General features: G+C 46.3%; 1 protein-coding gene across 1 annotated transcript in view; it reads left to right on the top strand.

Annotated features, from left to right (window-relative positions):
* Window positions 1-18,528, top strand: part of LOC119171798 (uncharacterized) — a 48,845-nt gene extending 30,317 nt beyond the window's left edge. The window contains exon 3 of the mRNA XM_037422643.2: window positions 17,866-18,528. Within this exon, the coding sequence (XP_037278540.2) occupies window positions 17,866-18,395 (530 nt within the window). The 3' untranslated portion in view covers window positions 18,396-18,528. The remainder of the gene's footprint in view (window positions 1-17,865) is intronic.
* The last annotated feature ends 197 nt before the right edge of the window (window positions 18,529-18,725 follow it).

Consider the following 18,725-nt stretch of genomic DNA (forward strand, 5'->3'; position numbering starts at 1 on the left):
GCCTTCCTCTACCGATGACGGAGTGCGACGCTGACAACTTCGACCAGTATATCGGCGCTATTGCCTCTGAGTTCCCCGATCTCGCGACTTTCCGGACAGCCCAACAAGAGGACCGCTCCTTAGATTCTCTATTCGCCTCCGCAAATGAACACGCAAACCCAAGCTCTTTTGTGGTTCATGACGGCGTCCTTTACAAGAAGAATTATTCCGGACAAGGCGCCCGTCTGCTTCTAGTTGTTCCACGCACTTTACGGGCTCACGTCTTTCGGTCCTTACACGACGACGCAACCTGCGGCCACATGGGCTTCGCCAGAACGCTTCAACGAATCCAGCAAAGGTTCTATTGGCCCAAGATGCGACACGACACGGAAAAATACGTTGCTGGATGCGAACAATGCCAACGACACAAACGTCCCACGGCTACGCCGCCAGGACTTCTCCATCCTGTTCCACCTCCTAACTCTCCCTTCGAGACTGTTGGTGTCGATCTGCTCGGTCCATTTCCACGATCGAGCAGTAACAATCGATGGGTCGTCGTCTGTGTTGACCACCTAACGCGCTACGCAGAAACTGCTGCAATACCTGCTGCAACGGCCATGCACGTGTCGCAGTTTATGCTTCGTTGTGTAATTCTCCGCCATGGTCCTCCACGCGTTGTCATTAGCGACCACGGACGTCAGTTCGTTGCCGACGTCGTTGAAGAGATCCTGCGTCTGTCTGCCTGCAATTTCCGCCATGCCACACCATATCACCCGCAGACCAATGGTCTCGTAGAGCGCACGAACCGGACTCTCACGAACATGCTGTCTATTTATGTCGATTCTAAGCACAAAAACTGGGACGAAGTGCTACCTTACATCACGTACGCGTACAATACCGCGAAGCATGAGACTACAGGTTACTCTCCATTTTACCTGCTGTACGCTCGCTCCCCACGATTTTGTCTCGACACTATACTACCTTTTACACTAGACGTGGAAACCTCGACAGCCGAGACGCTCTGCCGCGCAGAAGAAGCCCGTCGCATCGCACGCCTCCGAACCTTGGCATCCCAGCAGCGTTCTAAGAAACGTTACGACGCCTGCCATCGCTCCGTATCTTATAGCAAGGGCGATCTTGTGTGGTTATGGACACCAGTCCGCAAACGTGGTTTGTGCCAAAAGTTCTTGGCTCACTATTCCGGTCCATTCGTCATTCTTGACCGCCTCAGCGACGTCACGTACGTAATCTCGAGCGTCACAAGCAATGGTCGCCGCTCTAGCAAAACACAACTGACACACGTTGCGCGCCTTAAACCTTGCCATCATCAACCATCTGAGTGACTCGCCCAGAGGGCATCGTCTGCGAACCGGGAAGTGAAACGCGCTAGCGAAGATTCGACGAAGAGGAGGAAGAGACTCGACTGGCTCGCGAGCGACGCTGTGGATCCTTGGCTGAGCTACACCTCTGCATTACCCATATTGTAAATAAACGCGTTCCATCGTCACAATATTATTCCGGGCAGCAGCTTGAATTTGTTCTTTATCGTGTCTTCAACGTGTTGCTGGTGCATAGTTTATCTGTCCCCCATTGCGGATACAACGGCCACCACAGGCGCAACGTCTAAGGTCGGCTTTCCAAAGTTCACTGAGCCCTCATTCATTCGTGATCGGCTGTGACAAAACCTTTTCAGGACCGTCATATGCGTGATTAAGGGAAGACGAGTAGTGTTTCAGTAGATGCTCACATCCCTATAAGCACCCCGAGGAATTTCAACACTTTACCGAAAGTTAAATTTCAAAACTCTTTAGTTTTACACTCCTGAAGTGACACGTTTTTACGACACCGTACGTCGTCTCCAAGTTGTTGAGTGAATTTCAAAACTAATTGAAGTAAATAATTATAATATCTAGAATTTTACGTCCCAAAACTACGATTCGATTATGAGAGACGCTGCAGTGGAGGGCTCCGGAATAAATTTGACCAGCTGGTGTTCGTTAACGTGCATTGACATAACATAGTACGCGTGTCTCTATCATTTCGCAACCGAAAGAAATAAGAATTAACTTACTCAGAAGCTCAACATTTGTTCAAAATGTTTAATCAAACAGGGCGAATGACATCAAAAGGGAGCTCAAAAATTATATAACATTTTAGCTCAACGAAAGTATGCATATTTAGCTTTGCTGTAACCAACTCCTGCGATTGTATTGCAGAGAAAACAATACTTTTCTCGTGAGGTCCCTATTAGAGCACTGCATGAATCCAACGCTTCTTCAAGCTTATAACCAGCCCCGCTGCGTTGGTAAGGTACTCGGCTGCTGACCCGCACGTCGCGGGTTCGAATCCCGGCGGCGGCGGCTGCATTTCCGATGGAGGCGGGAATGTTGTAGGCCCATGTACTCAGATTTGGGTGCACGTATAAAACCCCAGGTGGTCGAAATTTCCGAAGCCCTCCACTACAGCGTCTCTCATAATCATATGGTGGTTTTGGGACGTTAAACCCCACATATCAATCAATCAATCAATCAATCAAGCTTATAACCACTGGAACCCCACCGGTTGACTAGAAGCGAGACCCAGACTTAGCCCGAACCCACAAAATTCACCTACCCGGCCCAGCCCGGTCTCACCGCACATCGGGTCCTACAGGGGCCCGAGCCAAAGATCGTGGACAGTGCCCAAACATGCATTCGGTAGCAAGCCGTTTTAAGTGGCATATGTCTACTTTTTATTGGCGCACACGGAGAGGTAATGGTGGCAATGTCAGCAGGAAGGTCGTTCCACTCTTTGGCTTTGGCTGGCTGGTCGTTGCAGTCGTGGGATGAATGAGGCAGATAAGTGAGCAGTTCGGGCACGTGGGCGTGCGAGTTGTTGCAGATGACAGGTGCGGTGAGAACCCCGCCACGGTGGTCTAGTGGCTAAGGTACTCGGCTGCTGACCCGCAGGTCGCGGGATAAAATCCCGGCTGTGTCGGCTGTATTTCCGATGGAGGCGGAAATGTTGTAGGCCCGTGTACTCAGATTTGGGTGCACGTTAAAGAACCCCAGGTGGTCAAAATTTCCGGAGCCCTCCACTACGGTGTCTCTCATAATCAAATGGTGGTTTTGGGACGTTAAATCCTACAAATCATTCAATCAATCAATCAGATGCGGTGAGAAATGCGTGCAGCGTGAACGATGTATGGCTCGTGATTAAGGGTGCTGTAAATGGACTTGTGAAAAAAGCAAGGCAAGAGCTTCGTCGATGATCAGAAAGCTGTGGTAAACGGGAATCTGCCCTAAATGCTGAAACACTGATATTATGTGAGTAGTTTGAGTGAATGAATCTAGTAGTGCGATTGTGCACAGCTTCAAGAGAATTGATGAGATATGACTGATGTGGCTTCCAGATGGCTGATGCATACTCCAGTTTTGGTCTTACGAGTGACTGATAGGCGAGCAACTTCCCATTTCTGGAGACCTGACGAATATTACGTGTAAGAAAGCCCAGGGTGCGGTTCGCTGATGATAAGGTATTAGGGATATGAGCATCCCAGGTCAGATGGTTGCAAAGAGTGATTCCAAGATATTTATAAGAATGCACATTCACGAAAGGCGTGCTTTTATTTTGTAAAATATATTCTATGGGATTAATACTACGAGAAAATGACATAACTTTACATTTGCTTGCATTTAAGGTCATTAGGCAATCATCAAACCAAGTAGCTATGCTATCTAGATCTTTTTGGAGAGGAATTTGATTGTGGGTGTTTTATATAGTGCGATAAATGACAGTCATCCGCGAACATTCTAAGTTTACCACAGAGAGACATGAAGGTAAATCATTATTACCTATTAGGAATAGTAAAGGGCCTTGGATCCTTGAGAAACGCAATATGTTACTAGTGCTTAGTTAGATAAGTGATAATTACGGATAGGGCGCGGTTACTAATAACTTAACTAATTCACTTCAAGACGTCCGCATGCAAGTTAAGTTTTCTCAGCTTTAATAATAGGTGCTGGTGAAGAAACTTATTAAAGTCTTTGCAGAAGTCCGGAAAGATTACGTCATTCTGTATGTTAATATTAAGATTAGTATGAATGTCATGTAGAAAGATGGCGAGCTGCATGTGTTTCACAAGAGAATCCTCTGCAGTATCCATGCTGTGTGGCATGAAAAAAGTCGCTTCAGTAAAGAAAGCTTGTGACAAGAGAGTAGATGACACGTTCCGTGATTTTGCTAGGAATGCTTGTTAATAAGATTGGACGGCAGTTTAGCGGGGATGTTTTTTTACCGGTTTTGTGAACTAAAACGACCTTTTAGACTTTCCAGTCATCTGAAATAAGGCCCAAAGAGAAAGATTGGGTGAACAGCAAAGGGTGCGGTAATGCATGCGCTTTGTTTTTTTTTGAAAATTTTTGCATTATTTTGTTTACACCTGAGGAAGATGAATACTGCATCTCGTTAATTATGGCACAAATTCTGCTTACATTAAAAATGATAGCTCGCATTGAAGAACTTATACAAAGTGATGGTGATACGGAAGGTGCATTTCACTCGTTCGTAAAAACACTTGCAAAAGCGGAGTTGAACACATTAGCACAGTCGGCGTCACCGAGAATTTCGTTTGGTTAATTTGTTCTTTGTGTGGTGTGTGTCTCACTAGGGTTGACAACTTTCCAAAATTGATTTGGTTTATTAACTAATACGTTTGGAAGGTTGTTATGGTAAAATGTGTGTTTGACATGACGCAATGCGTGCAGGTAGTTCATTCCCGCTTCATAATAATTATCCCACGCATGTAAGTGCCCCCTTTTCCTTGTAAATGCAATAAAGACACTTTTTTGCAATTTTCTTAGCGTTTTAGCGCTGGGAAATAGAAAATAGTTCCCCGCGCATCCAGGCACAACCCTCGCAGCAGCCAATCAGAGAGTAGCGGTACTGTGCCATCTAGAATATCCTCACGAAGTGACTTTGAAAAGGGGAAAAGGAAAAAAAAATAGGCACAGTTCCATTTCTGCCTCTCTCAATGGAGGGCACCTCCACAGTTCTGCGCACAGAATGGGGGAAAGGGAATTAATGAGACAGAAGAAAGGGGTGAGAGAAAGGTGGTGAATAGCATTCGATCGCTCGCATCACACACGCGCGTAAGATATCCTCACTCAACTGCAGCTTGTATGTACTTATATGAGACAGTGCAATTTATTATACTGTTCGGGAGATACTGCCGATTACGCCTGACGTGGGACAAGGTTCTACTAAAAGGAGCTCCACTCCTAAATAAATTGGGTGAAAACAATCGCGTGAAAGTAGCCGGAATGTATACACGGCCGCGGAGTATACACGACCACAAATGCGAACCGTTGCCTAACAGCTGTCCATACGAATGCACGCGCCTCTTCCATGGCGCGTGGGAGATGTAGTAGGAGGCCGCATAATGCATCGATCAACGTCAGCGCAAGAGGAGGAAGGCGCCAGTGCTGCCGGGTTTCCGAAATACTATAGGGATGCTGACGCGCGTCGTACGTGTCCCTCAGATACTAAGCGCCAAAAACAGTCCTATAGGACATGTAGCTGTTTCACATTCGCTCGACCAGGTGACCTGTCTCAGGTCACGACAAGTTGGGCTTAGGGAAGGCAGTGCCGTTTATACGCATCGGTCGTATTGACTGTCACGCATACGTGACTCAGAAGGAAAAAAAAATCTAATCACTCGTGGCACTCTACAAGGAAGCTATAGTGAGCTCACATCAAATCATAACGAAACGCCGCCCGGTAAAACAGTGCAGATTGGGTTCAAGGTAGAGCCATTTAGGGTAATATGAAATGTGGTCGAAATGCTGACGCATAGAAACCCATATATTTTATTTAGTTTTTTGAGAGTTTGGGAAACTGGGAGCGAAATGGAAAGCTCGGAATCTGCGAAGCATGTTGTACTTTCCGATCAGAGATAGAGAAATAGAGCGGGCCCTCGTACGCACAATCAAATAATGTGCTAAACCAAGGCTACTACACAGACGTCAGAAGGTAATGTGTTCACGTGTACAGCTCGCAGCCGCCTGGTTGTCAGCCCGCATGTATGTACACCGTCAACCAGGGTGTATACGGGAGGGGGTGCAGGTTGCAACGAAGCCACCCTGGACGTCACTTTTCAGCAGAGCAAGACTCTACGCGGCGAAAGCCTCACGTTTACACTTGCGGCTGTGGTGCACGTAGGTTTTATTACTTTTTCTTTAGCGCCCTTATTTATGGTACACGAGAACTTGTCATTGCAACGCCAGCGATGTCTGACAGGAATCGATATGAGGCATAGCTCGCCCGCACGCAAGCCTGCAAGCTTTGAAGTTGAGCTGAGAGCAATGGTATACTCATGATCGGCGTTGAGCCGCGTTCTCGTGTCGATGGAGGGCGTTGAGAGCGGCCATTCGGGTAGCAAGAAGTAGCAAGAAGACGATGTGTTGCGTGAGAAGAAGCCGTTTGTTTTACGTTACTTATCGTACGCTCTGTGGCGGAATACTGGATACCGAAGATACTTTACGACAGCTGCGTGTTGGGCTTCGCTACTCAGTGTGCACGAGAAAGTGCAGCTTTCCTCGAAGCATAGCGTGCTTATTCGTCTTAGCAATTGTTCGCTATTTTATCTCAGGAACGAGTATAATCGGCGCCAACTGGTTACGATAGCCTCAGCGAGCATTATGATAAGACGGGTGGAAGGAAAATTCAGTCCAGCGACTTTTATTTTCAATGAACTCTCACATATCTCACAATCTCTAAGCGGAATGAGCTGATTAAGGCATAAATTGTATTTATTTATTTATCTACTCGTATATGTCCTACGCTCGAAAGCTTTAGAAGAAAAGGTGCTGATCGAGAAGAGAGTCGGTGCCACTGTTTGCTAGTGCAAAACAATCTTTGCCACTGTTTGCTAGTGCGAAACGACAGCTTCAGATTTAGAAGCGCCGAGGACGAAGCAGGTGGACAGGAAGAATGAATCCAGAAGTAAGTTAGTGAGATAAAAAGGGATCCCCAGTTGGCACATGTGATCAATAGACGCGTATATACACTAAATTCCACACAAGGGTGCAAGATTGGACAGGTTGATTCATGATGACGTCCTTTCTTTTGCTCCATCTTTAACGCTGTTTTTAGATGCGAAGCACCTTAGAGCGGTGTTCAATCCAGTGTGCGGCACGACCACCCTTTTATACTGCGCATTCGCAACAGCTGGCCCAAACACTCCCAGAGTGCGCTTACGCGCTAGCGCGTTTCGGCTCGTGTAAGGCATATAGTTTCCTAAAATTAACTAGAGGGGACTCTGGCACTGTGATCGTTCAGCGACCATGGGAATGATGGGTAGTACACACATTTGTCTAGTCTTCGTACTTGCGGGCGGCAAATCGTACTTGCGGCTTCGTTTATTGCTTTGTTTCGGTTTTGTTTCGAATGAAAGATTCAACTTTTTTTGAAATTCGTGACCGGGTTTGGAAAAGTAAGCCTAAACCAATAAGGTGGTGAAGCGCAAACGCTGAACATTTGCTGACTTTTGTTTTCGAAAGAAAACAGCTCCAAGTCGCACGAACACACACGGATCCAAAAGCAGTCCAGAAGTACGAAGATGAGACAAATGTGTGTACTAACCACCATTCCCATGCTCGCTGAAGCGCCATGCGTTGCAGCTCCCATATACACTAGCGCCACAGTTCCCTCTAGTGTATATTAGGAAATTATGTGGTGTAAGGAGCTGGGTAAGAGGCTGTGACCTCTCCCCTTTACCCTCTCGCAGTAAACATGCGATGGCGTCGGGGAACGAGTTTCTGCAGACGCGCCGTGAACCCGCTTGCTCCACCGTGGTGTATGTAGCTATGAAACTTCGTGGCGTGCTCCAACAAGTGTTCGGGACGATTAGCAGCAACAGAAAGTAGAGTGAATTCACGGTGTGTTTCAGTCGCAAGGACGCGTTATAATCGGACAGGGAACTCGTGATGAACGGAACTTCAAGTCCACCCATGCACACGCTTCGCATGCTAGTCAGGATTCCGTTTAGTGAGAGATGGTGTAACTTTTCTCGCACACTCAATTCCGACGTATCACGGCACCACATAACAAGGGAGCGTAAAAGCTCAGAGCAAGTGGAAGCGGCATGCTTCCTTCCATGGTGAACGTTCAGTCACTCGTTTTATGCAGTCTCAGTATATTTTCGTGGAGAAAGTATCCATAGCGTAGTAGCGGCTTAGCTTTCGTGACATCGCTTGCGCCGTCCTTAAAGGCATAGCTGCACCGTTTTTAGGTGACCATTGTATACACGCTACACGTGGGTGCCACTGGGCCACCGACTTGTGGTTTGCTCGACCGCATACTTTCAAGACATACCGTTTCTTTAAAAAAAAGAACTTTATACAACAAGGGAGAAGAACACATGGTGCAATGCAATAAAAAAGGCGTGGTGGCAAGAGCGAAGAAAATGCGGTGTTCTATAGCAGACGATATACTCCGGCATCCTATTAGTGACGTCACAAAGTAGGTAGCGCCCCGCCATATTCTCGAGGCCTATACAGATCTGAAGGTTACTCTTATTAGATGTGTAATATATTTACTGCTGTCAACGTGTGTTTTTACGTGTATAATTGAAGAAAAAAAAACACGTGCTAAGCCTTTTTACTGTGTCTTCTTAAAAGATCAGGCTTCACTGCCCCATGAGTATTTCTCGCCTCTAGACAGTGTGCTTTGTTTTGAAACACAAGTCTGTAATCCAGCGAAGCCTTATCAATTTTTACCGCTATGCAGCCTATGTAAGGCGTGCGCTCCATGGCCTAAGACGTGTGATTTATTGTGCAACAGCCTCGAAAAATATTTCTCGTGATTTTTTCAGAATAACCCATTCAGGCCGTAGTTCATTAACAGCTTTCACAATTACTGGTAATCTATGTCCGAAAATTCTGCTAAGTGTCCTCAAATCTTGATAGGCTTTAATTGTTTTCGTCATTTTCAGAGAACCAGCGATGAATTGATGAGTAGTGGGTCTTACCCGATTTCCGCGGCAAGGAGCGTACATACATAGCATAAATTACAGTTTTGCCTAGCCATGTGCGTCTTGACTGTAATAAAGGCTGGTGAGGACATAGAACTCCTAATTATTTAATGAACATGACGCCTAGGAAGCTGTGCGACCTCAGATGCTTTCATTTCCCGAAGTAGCAATCCTGCATGCGCATCGCGCACCAGGCTTGCGATTTCGTGCACAATGTTGCGCGACACTATGTGCAGACAACGAGGGTTCTACAAAAGATTACGAAGGGGGCAGCCTTAACATCGAAGATCAGGACAACAGAAATGTGTAATACGATAAACGTCGAAAGGTTCCCCGTGAAGCCTTCTTCCTTTCATATCAGCTTTCTGGCAGCTGTCCAACTGTGACGGCTCCACGATAGCGGCAACCTTCAATCTGCAACCCAGTAGCGAAATAATAATCGAATCCATGGCTGCCGAGGTCGTGTTTCGGTATTGACTTTTTAGCTTACCCACAGTCCGTTTCTTTTGCAAGTGTGCTTCCACGATATGATTGCTGTTTGATTAAAAGACGTCTGCGAACAACTCGTCTTGTCATGTTTGCTCTGTAAAAGTCAGTGAATAGCTGGGGACGAAAAGAACGGCAAGAAATGTGCTCTTGGTAAAAGTTAATCGCTAATTACAACTTGCGTGGCAACGTTGTTGCTATTATTCGGCTAAACATTTGCGCGCGAATTCATGTTCGAACTGGCTCTTGATAAAATCAAGAAAACACAGATTGTGCAGATTTTCTGATGCATCGATGAATGTCAATGTAAGCGCATGACCGCACTATACAAAAAATTGGTTCCCTAAATACTGAAATAATGCACTTGGTATATGGTATAGTTGTTACATTGGACATTTGAGCAGCGCTTATTGTTCGTTGCCTCAATTATGCACCTACTAGAACCACTAATTCATAAATCTGTCACTATGCTAGAGCACATTCTTTCAGGAAAAATATTGAAAGCAAGCGGTTGTAAAAGAGCTCTATATCACGCCTAAACACATAACTTTAGAGTTAGAACGGGTCGTTGTTGTTTCGAACTGCCGCCCATCGCTTATTTCAGTGGAAGTTAACTAAGCTAGACGGGATACTAGTTTTACGCCAGCTAATATTTTATCTATGACTAACAAGGATGTAAAAAATGCATTCTCGCCTAAAGTGAAAATCGAATACATGCACCATTGTGCCAGCGGTGACATTCCTGACTTCGAAAATGGACGAAATAACCCGAGTGAGATGTGGACTATATATACGCACGCAAACTAAACCGAAGCTTGTCTGCACCTTCACAAACAGGAACTTCGATTGCTGCAGCCCGCATAAGGGCAAGATTAAGTTTTCACTGCTACGCACGGTATTCCTTTGCGTTCTACTGGCACGGATATATACCGCCTCGGCCGGGAAAGGGCATCACGTCTTCGCACTTACATTCCTGCGACGTTGTCGGCCCGGACGACTGTGTCTCAATACGATCAATCAAGTGGCTTCCATGTCGCGTCCGTGTCGCATGCAGCTGGCCCTAATTGTAGCCAGGCACTTGTCGCAAACAGGAAGAACACGTCCTATATACTACCTACGCTTCCAACTACCGTTCGTGCTTGCCGGCTGTGTTCGCCAGGGTGGGCTGACATGTGGTCGACTCGATAGTGGCGAATTTCACAGCGCGAGAACATAAGAAAAAAATTCGCACAAAGTAGAAAAGATTTTCCCATGGTCTCGCGCTGTGAAATTCGGCATATATGACAGACCAACTACATTGGGCTTCTGAATTTGTAAACGACTCGATAGGTTTTGTTGTCATCGCAATGAGCGCGCACCTTTAAACATTCACGAGCGCGAGGTCACTGATCACAAATGTTCACATAAAAGCAAGACGTGTCGGCTGCCCCGGGAGCCTTGTTTACATATATTTTAATTGTCGCCATGTCTTTTCCGGACCAGCATGTTTCCGCCTTACTTTCGTCTTCAGTCGTCAGCGCAGGCTCAGCGTGGGCACGGCGCTATCAACGACGCCTACATATACAAACAAGAACAAGATCTGCACATGTACAGTTTGTTTATGTCTTGGTTGTTTCGCCACACGTAGATGGTGTCATCGGCAGGCGCATTATACGAAGGTGCGAGCAGATGACACTGTACGGGTGATGCCACTAGCGCAGTTAGCGTGTGCCGTGCTCGTGTTGGTGCGTCACTGATTGCACCGCGAGGCAATCACTGACCTCTCACACGTCATATCAGTCTCATCACTGATGTGTGGGTTGGTAGAATGAGTGCGTGGTTTCCCGGGGCGCGACTTTTTTTTTTTTACCACTTTGCTGGCGATGGCTGACAGAGAGGGCTCAGCAAAGCTATAGGTGTCCGGCTGGAGCCAGACCAAACGACTTCCTTAAGAAGGACCAAACTGCCATGGGACCACACGTTTTCGTTATGGTGGCAAGCATGGGAGTTGCAACTCGAATTTGTGTTTTGTCATGTGCCCGCTTTCTTGGGCTCGCTATTCTTCTGCGGATCACCGGAATATGAAAGGAAATGTAGTTTGATGCAGCTACTACGGCCTCTTTTAACGGTTGGTGCCTCGTTTTATTTTTTATTGTGCGCGTGCATAATATGCTGTCGTGGTAATCCTGCATGGTATTCAAATCGGGTGCTTTCTCGTTTGTTTGCTTGCAACTCCCAGTACATCAGCAATTCAAATTGTTATCCCCGGCTCGTTGAGATTATGCAAAAAACTACATATATTGAGGAGTAAAGTTGCTCCACACATGGTGGTAGCTTACCATGAAAGGCGTCGCCGTGCAGTGCTCATGGTCGCAGCTTCGATTCCCAGTTACAGAGGTCGCATTTCGAAGAGGAAGAAGTGCAAGAGCAGCTGCCTACTTAGATTTAGGTGCATCGTGAACAACACCAGGTAGTCGAGGTCATTTCGATCTTTTTTTTTTAAACTATACGGCTTGTGTCTTTCACGTGCAATGGACCTTAAATTAGGTCGCTTGTCAAATAAAATATACAAAAGCATTGTTTGTGACATGTCGCCTTGGAAGACGACAACAACGAAGTGCGCGCGCGACTAGACTGGCGCTGTGGTGCGAGTCTTGTGTCGAACGTTGACCAGGAGTGACGCCAACGACTGAGCTATACACCCCTGAACTTGTTATTGTTCCGGTTGCTTTGATAAATCGTCTACAGCCACAAGCGGCTGTACAGACGTAACCACTTGAAAGCAAATGCCGTTGAATCTGTGCAATGTCACCAAGGGACACCAAGCACTGATGAATGCAAATGTGCCACATAAATTGCGTACACTCCCTAATAATTTTGCCACTCAGGCGTGCAGCGCCGCTTGCGGGTATAGACCGCTACATTTGAACACATGCTCTGAGAGTGCGAGTCACTTGGACCGACTTATAGCAAACCTGAGTTGATGCGCTTCTGCACAGCCCAGTACTTCAGGACCAAATCCTGGCCGTCCAGCGTGCCCGCGACAGGGCCGTCAGGCTGGACCTGCCGGTCCCCACGTGGGAGTAGCTGGGTGACGCGTGGCAACCTCAGCGTCTGCACTGGGCCATAATAAAGTTGTTTTCACGCACTCATTTTCACGCGACCGGGCTTCAACCACTCCATTCCCCCTCACACTCACTCATCAATCATTTGATGGCGTCGGGGAGCGAAATTCTGCAGACGCGTGATGAACTATACGCGTTGTATCCTAGTCAAAACGCGCTGGCATGCGCTAGCGCGTTCGAGCCTGCGTAAGTGGCTAAGAGGCTGTAGCCTCTCCCGCTTACACTGTCTCAGCAACGATGTGATAGCGCGGAAGAACGATATTCTACAGACGCGCGAGTAACGTACAGCCTCCAGCATTTTCAATAATAATGCGCAATCGTCGACCGCACGCAGTATGAGCGCCTTCTAATGGCGATAATCTGCAATACTGGCAGCAGTACGCGCAGGAATCAGCGCTAGCCCAAGCGTCGTCTGCCAGCGGCTGTTCTTTTCAGGATGCAACACTCCCTTTCTTTGTTAAAGGCGCCCGGCGTGCGCACAATCACTGATAGAAACGTCATGAACGGTTTGCTTTTTTTAAAAATGTAATTACAGGAAAGATCAAGAGAGCATGAATCGGTAAATCACGGTTTAAGTTGTAGGGTTTTGTTCACACCCCTTTTGTTTTCTTTTTTTTTCATCCAAGGAGACGAATACAGCCATTGTGGTAGGGTGTGTCTGCATCGCCCTGAAAGGAACAGCGTGGCAGACGACGCTTGCGCTTCTTTGTGCGCCTGCGTTTACTGTTGCCGGTCTCGCAGATTATCGCCGCTGTGAGGCGCTGACACTTCGCGTGGTCGGCGCTCGCGCGATATTAATAAAAATGCTGGAGACTGTACAAGTTCCCGCATGGCGTGGCAATGAACCCTCGTGGCGTGCTGCAACAAGAGTTCGGGACGAGTGACAGCAGCAGAAATGATTGATTTGTGGGGTTTAACGTCCCAAAACCACCATATGATTATGAGAGACGCCGTAGTGGAGGGCTCCGGAAATTTCGACCACCTGGGGTTCTTTAACGTGCTCCCAAATCTGAGCACACGGGCCTACAACATTTCCGCCTCCATCGGTAATGCAGCCGCCGCAGCCGGGAATCGAACCCGCGACCAGCGGTCAGCAGCCGAGTACCTTAGCCACTAGACCACCGCGGCGGGGCACAGCAGCAGAAACTACAGTGAATTCATGGTGTGCTCCACTTATACAAGGGCGTGTTAAGAACGGGCAAGGTGCCCGTAATTAACGGACGAAAGCCAACCCATGCGCCACGGCACATGCTATACCCATGGTTCCCTTTAGTGGGAGATGGCGTATCTTCTTTTATTTATCCCTTTTGCTGGACAACACTTCGCGCAACAAAGTACTTAATCTTTTCACTGGTTTAACTGATTCGTTATTAACTGTCCCAACCAGGTGACACAAAGTAAGGCAGCTTCGCACCAGGGGTGCCAAGCTTGAAGCCACCGTGGAGTCTTGGGCAGCCTTCTTTGTTTTTCTTTGGTTTCTCTTTCCTCCTCTCTCTTCTTGTTTCTGTCTTTCTTTCTGTAATTTTTGCCTATTTCTATTTATTTCTTCCTCTCTATTTATCAATTTCTTTCTTGTTCTTTCCATTACTCATATCGATTTCCCCATTTTCTGTCTATTTCGAGATTTTTTTTTTCGACCTCTTTTTTTAGCATTTTTGAACGTGGTTTTGTCTGCGTTATGCCAAGGGTGCTAGTTGTTTTTTGCTGATGATTATAAAGTGATTATCGTCAAGTCAACAAGAGGAAGAAGGCTTACTTACGCCATTACGACGACAGCAGGCGACAGCCCGGCCCGCTGAAGTGCTCCGCACTTAATATGTATATAGCTTCTGTGCATTATCCGAAATGTGAGCCACTTCTGAAACTATGAAGAAAAGCGTACAGCTGTCATTTTTATGAAAGGGAACACGCGAGCGCGTGGCAAATAGCCTCTTGCCGGTTATCTGGTGCGGTGCAGTGGCGAAATGAGAAAATAAAGGCAGAGTGTGGCATCGTTTCTTCAACTGCATATACTACTATCACAAATATGTTTATCTTTATTTTGGGCTTCGTTTTTATATCTATCCTTTGTAGGGATGCTTCAGCAAACAAGGCTTGTTTTTTGATGAGGACTGTCCTTATCACAACTTCGAATTGCTGTTATCGCAAAAAACAGAAAGTGCTAAAAAAACAAAGAAAAACCTCAAGAAGGGCTGCAGGAAGTCAAAATAATGGAACCGCTCTCTCCCTTTATTTACACATTTCGCCACTGCTCCGAGCCACATGAGTAGTTCGAGGCTATTTGCCACTCGCTCGCTTGTTCCCTTTCCTGACGGCTGCATTTGAAAGTGACAAATGCATGTCTTTCCGAAAATACATGGATGTCCCCGTTCGATGGCTTCTGCGTAGACCCCGATGCTGCAAAATTCAATTACAAGCTTTACGAATGCATCTGCTTTAGACTGCATTGTACGCAGTTGTATGCCGAACCGGTACACGCAACGATGTGGCATACCCGTCGCCTAAGACGATATGCTCACGTTACGCCAATATAGGACGTGTCATCATTTCACTTTAGCCGTATCTTTCCCAACCACTTTTTAATCCGAGATCGAAATTATGTGTTGCTTTGTTTCGCGATTTTAATAGGCTGGGTTGTTAACGAGTGAACGAGACTCAGCGGCGAGAGTTGAACAGCTTCAAGGAGGGCAGTACGAACGTTACGACTATACACTTTGCCACGATTCTGTGTTGATCATCATTTTTCCTCCCAGCATTCATTGCAGTTTGAGGGAGCATGATTATACTGGCCTTACTTCAGTTTCCTACAGAACCCCTGCTTTTACTTCGGCTTTTTGTGTGATGTAAACTGTACTACGTGCCGGTGAACAGTGTTGTGCAAAGTAAGATTTATTACGTGACGCACAACGGAACTACATGAATGTCTGAAAACGAATCAAGGTTGTGCGACACTCAGGATGTTGAGTGAATAATTAATGGCGCAATAAACAATAGAGCCAGGCAGTCGTGGTAGACATAAATTTATCCTGTTTTACGCGGAGACAGCGTAAATTGGGGCATGGCATAGAACAAAAGGGAAAAAAACGAAGCTCTGTGTTCCGGTTTGCACGAAATATTTCTCGTTGCCATGCATATATGAGTACACATTGCGCTTTATTTTTTATTTTGTTTTAATTTCGCACTCGATCATTCCCAGGTTCTATATTTTTCTTCATTCTCCTGGAAAGTCCTTTCTTGTTTCTCCCAGCATAAAATATTAAAAGGACGGTGCTGTTTCGTGTGGACATCATTCGCTGCTAGAACATGGTTCAGTATAACGATACAAAATCAAGGCAAAGAAACCTCGCCGAAAGTGCTGGCAAAGTTTCGGTCATTTTTAATACATAAACATCGCTTTCTGGACAGCAGGACTCTGATGTTCAGACAACAACAACAACAACAAAAAACCCCGAGCGTGCTAAACGAAAGGAAGGCTATGTATTTTCATACGCGAAGGCACTTTGCGTTGTCCACACGGGCAGACGTACAGAATAGTGGGCCACGAGAAAAAAAAAAAAATAAGAACGACAGGGCTGACCACATGCAGGGTTCTGACCATAACCAGCGTCACCACCCTTCAGCGACGATGCGGGGAAAAGCGTCGCTAGCTGACACGAATATCCTGTTTCTGCGCCGGGCGCTCGCTTTTCGCACCGCACGGCTTTCAGCCTCCCTCGGAGCGCGTGCTTTTCGACAAAAAACAAAAAAACAACAAAAAAACCTTGCCGCCTTGCGAAGTGCTTTGGCTTCCGCAGGATGGACGACTCAAAGTGCGTCGGTACACAAGCCACTCACGTTCTCAACTTGTGGTTTCTGCCGCAAAAGCGTGTGAATCTCTCTCTCTCTCTCTCTATCTCTCTCTCTCTCTCCCTCTCTCTCTCTCTCTCTCTCTCTCTCTCTCTCTCTATATATATATATATATATATATATATATATATATAGTATAAAAAGAGGTCGACAAACGTGCGAAAAAACACTAGTTTTACTAACGTTTCGGCAGGTGGGCCTGCCTTCGTCGGAGTGAATATATATATATATATATATATATATATATATATATATATATATATATATATATATATATATATATATATATATATATATATATATATATATATATATATATATATATATATATATATTGTGTGTGTGTGAGAGAGAGAGAGGCAGTATAGAAGACTGTTTGTCTAGGACAAAAATGCATTCTGTGACGGCCTTTCGAACCATGATTGAGTGCGAGACCACACTGTTTTGCAGAATGGCTTTTACCTAACACCTTAAGTTGATCGCTTGGCACATGCTACATTGTTAAATATTAAACCAGATGAGTTACACATTACCGGAAGTGCGTTTGCATGGAGTGGTGTAACCACAATAGTCAAACTAATTGCTTATTCTGGCAGGGAAACGGGTGAAAAGACAACAGCTGTGCGAGGGATTCGAGGCTTGGTACAACCTTTGCCTGTGTGACACGGGATCACACAGCTCCGGAAGCACAGATTGGTTGCCCCTTTTCTTAAAATCTATTTGAGTGTTTGCCGAATTGCCACCGCTTGCAGGATAATTAGGAAAATGCCACGTGAAATATCTGTATTTGTTAGATGTCACGGAGTCGTGACGCAGGCGAAGGGAGCAGACTGGGTGTTCGATATGCTTGAACTGTGAAGTATACTTTTGTTGTTCACTTAAGACCCAAAAGTGCACCGAAATATTGCATTCTCGCACGAAAAAAAAACGCAGGCATATTTGCCAGGGAGATAAGTCGGAGAGGTACAAACAGTGCCATTACTACTATGAGATAAAACCTGCGCACTTCAGAGAAGGAGAAAATTGGAACTATAAACGGAGTATAGAAGGAAACTTGTTAGCGGACAAGAAGTGCGAGGTAGACTTGCAGTTGGTATACGTCATCTTGGAAGGCACTACGAATACGAACTGCAAGGGCGTCGATATGACCTGCATGCATGAAATTGAGTTACGAACCAACAAAGCGAGAGTAGAGGTAAAACTTATGGCGTGATGAAAGCTATGCAAAACTATACGATCTTTGCTATGCGAACCGCATTCGAGACTCTGCGCGTGCGCGTGCTCGCGCCATTTCGAACGTGGTCTGCCCTCGCCGTCGTCTTTCTTCCGAAGGGCTCTTACTCCTTCACGGGTGATAAGAGAGAGAACCAAGCATGTGAAGGTGTCCTCTCTCGAGGAATCTTGAATGTATTTGTTTTCTGCTTTCTTTTTCCAACGCAGGCAACAAGTTCAGCTGCGACTGCCGGATGTCGTGGATACTGCACCTGGTGAACGCCACCCGCAACGCGAAATTCCGTCGAGAACTGCGCCACATCAAATGCGAGTTCGAGAATGGCGCTGCCGCACCAGCCAACGTGACTGCCAACAACAAGGTGGTCCGATTAAGCCTCAAGCAGCTGGGGTGCGCGGAGGACTACGAGAGACCGGCCGTGGGACACGAGGGAACGACTGCGCCGCCTGTGCGTCATCCTACAGTCAACGATGACGATGACGATGACGGTCTGGGCCACTCTGACGAATTTTCGTCCGATACCCGTCCCGACCAACATGCGATTCGGGACGAGGTCTCGTCAATAACTAACGATGTCGAGGTTATTCTTAATCAGCGTAAATCGGTTGAGAACGACTCATCGGTGTCTTGGACGAGAAGCAAAAGCGTCGCTTCAGCAAGCGACTGCCACCTGGCGGAGTCTACGCTCGTGTCGTGCTTTCTCGTATTGTGCGTGTTAGCCAACGACTGCTACAGGTGATTAGAATTTTAGTGTGCAATTTTAAACGGTCAGCTATTTTTTTTCAGCCGCGTGCTTCGCAGCTCTTAAAGACCCATTTTTTGACAGTATCGAAGCTGTCTGAAAAAAAAAGAGCGACATGGAGTCATGGGATGCTAACTGCAATCTTGCTAAAGTTTTTTTTTTCGCAGGTGTCGAGATTGTGCACAAGTGGGAGAAGAAAAAAAAACAAAAAGCTCGAACTATGTAACGCGCGGCATTCTGCCATGCGGACTACTTTTCACAGAATAGTTGAAGCATCTTGCATCGGCTTGGACCCTTAGAAGCTTGTATTCATTTATATTACTCTCC

Source organism: Rhipicephalus microplus, chromosome 4 (genome assembly GCF_043290135.1).
Source record: "Rhipicephalus microplus isolate Deutch F79 chromosome 4, USDA_Rmic, whole genome shotgun sequence".
NCBI classification, from domain to species: domain Eukaryota; kingdom Metazoa; phylum Arthropoda; class Arachnida; order Ixodida; family Ixodidae; genus Rhipicephalus; species Rhipicephalus microplus.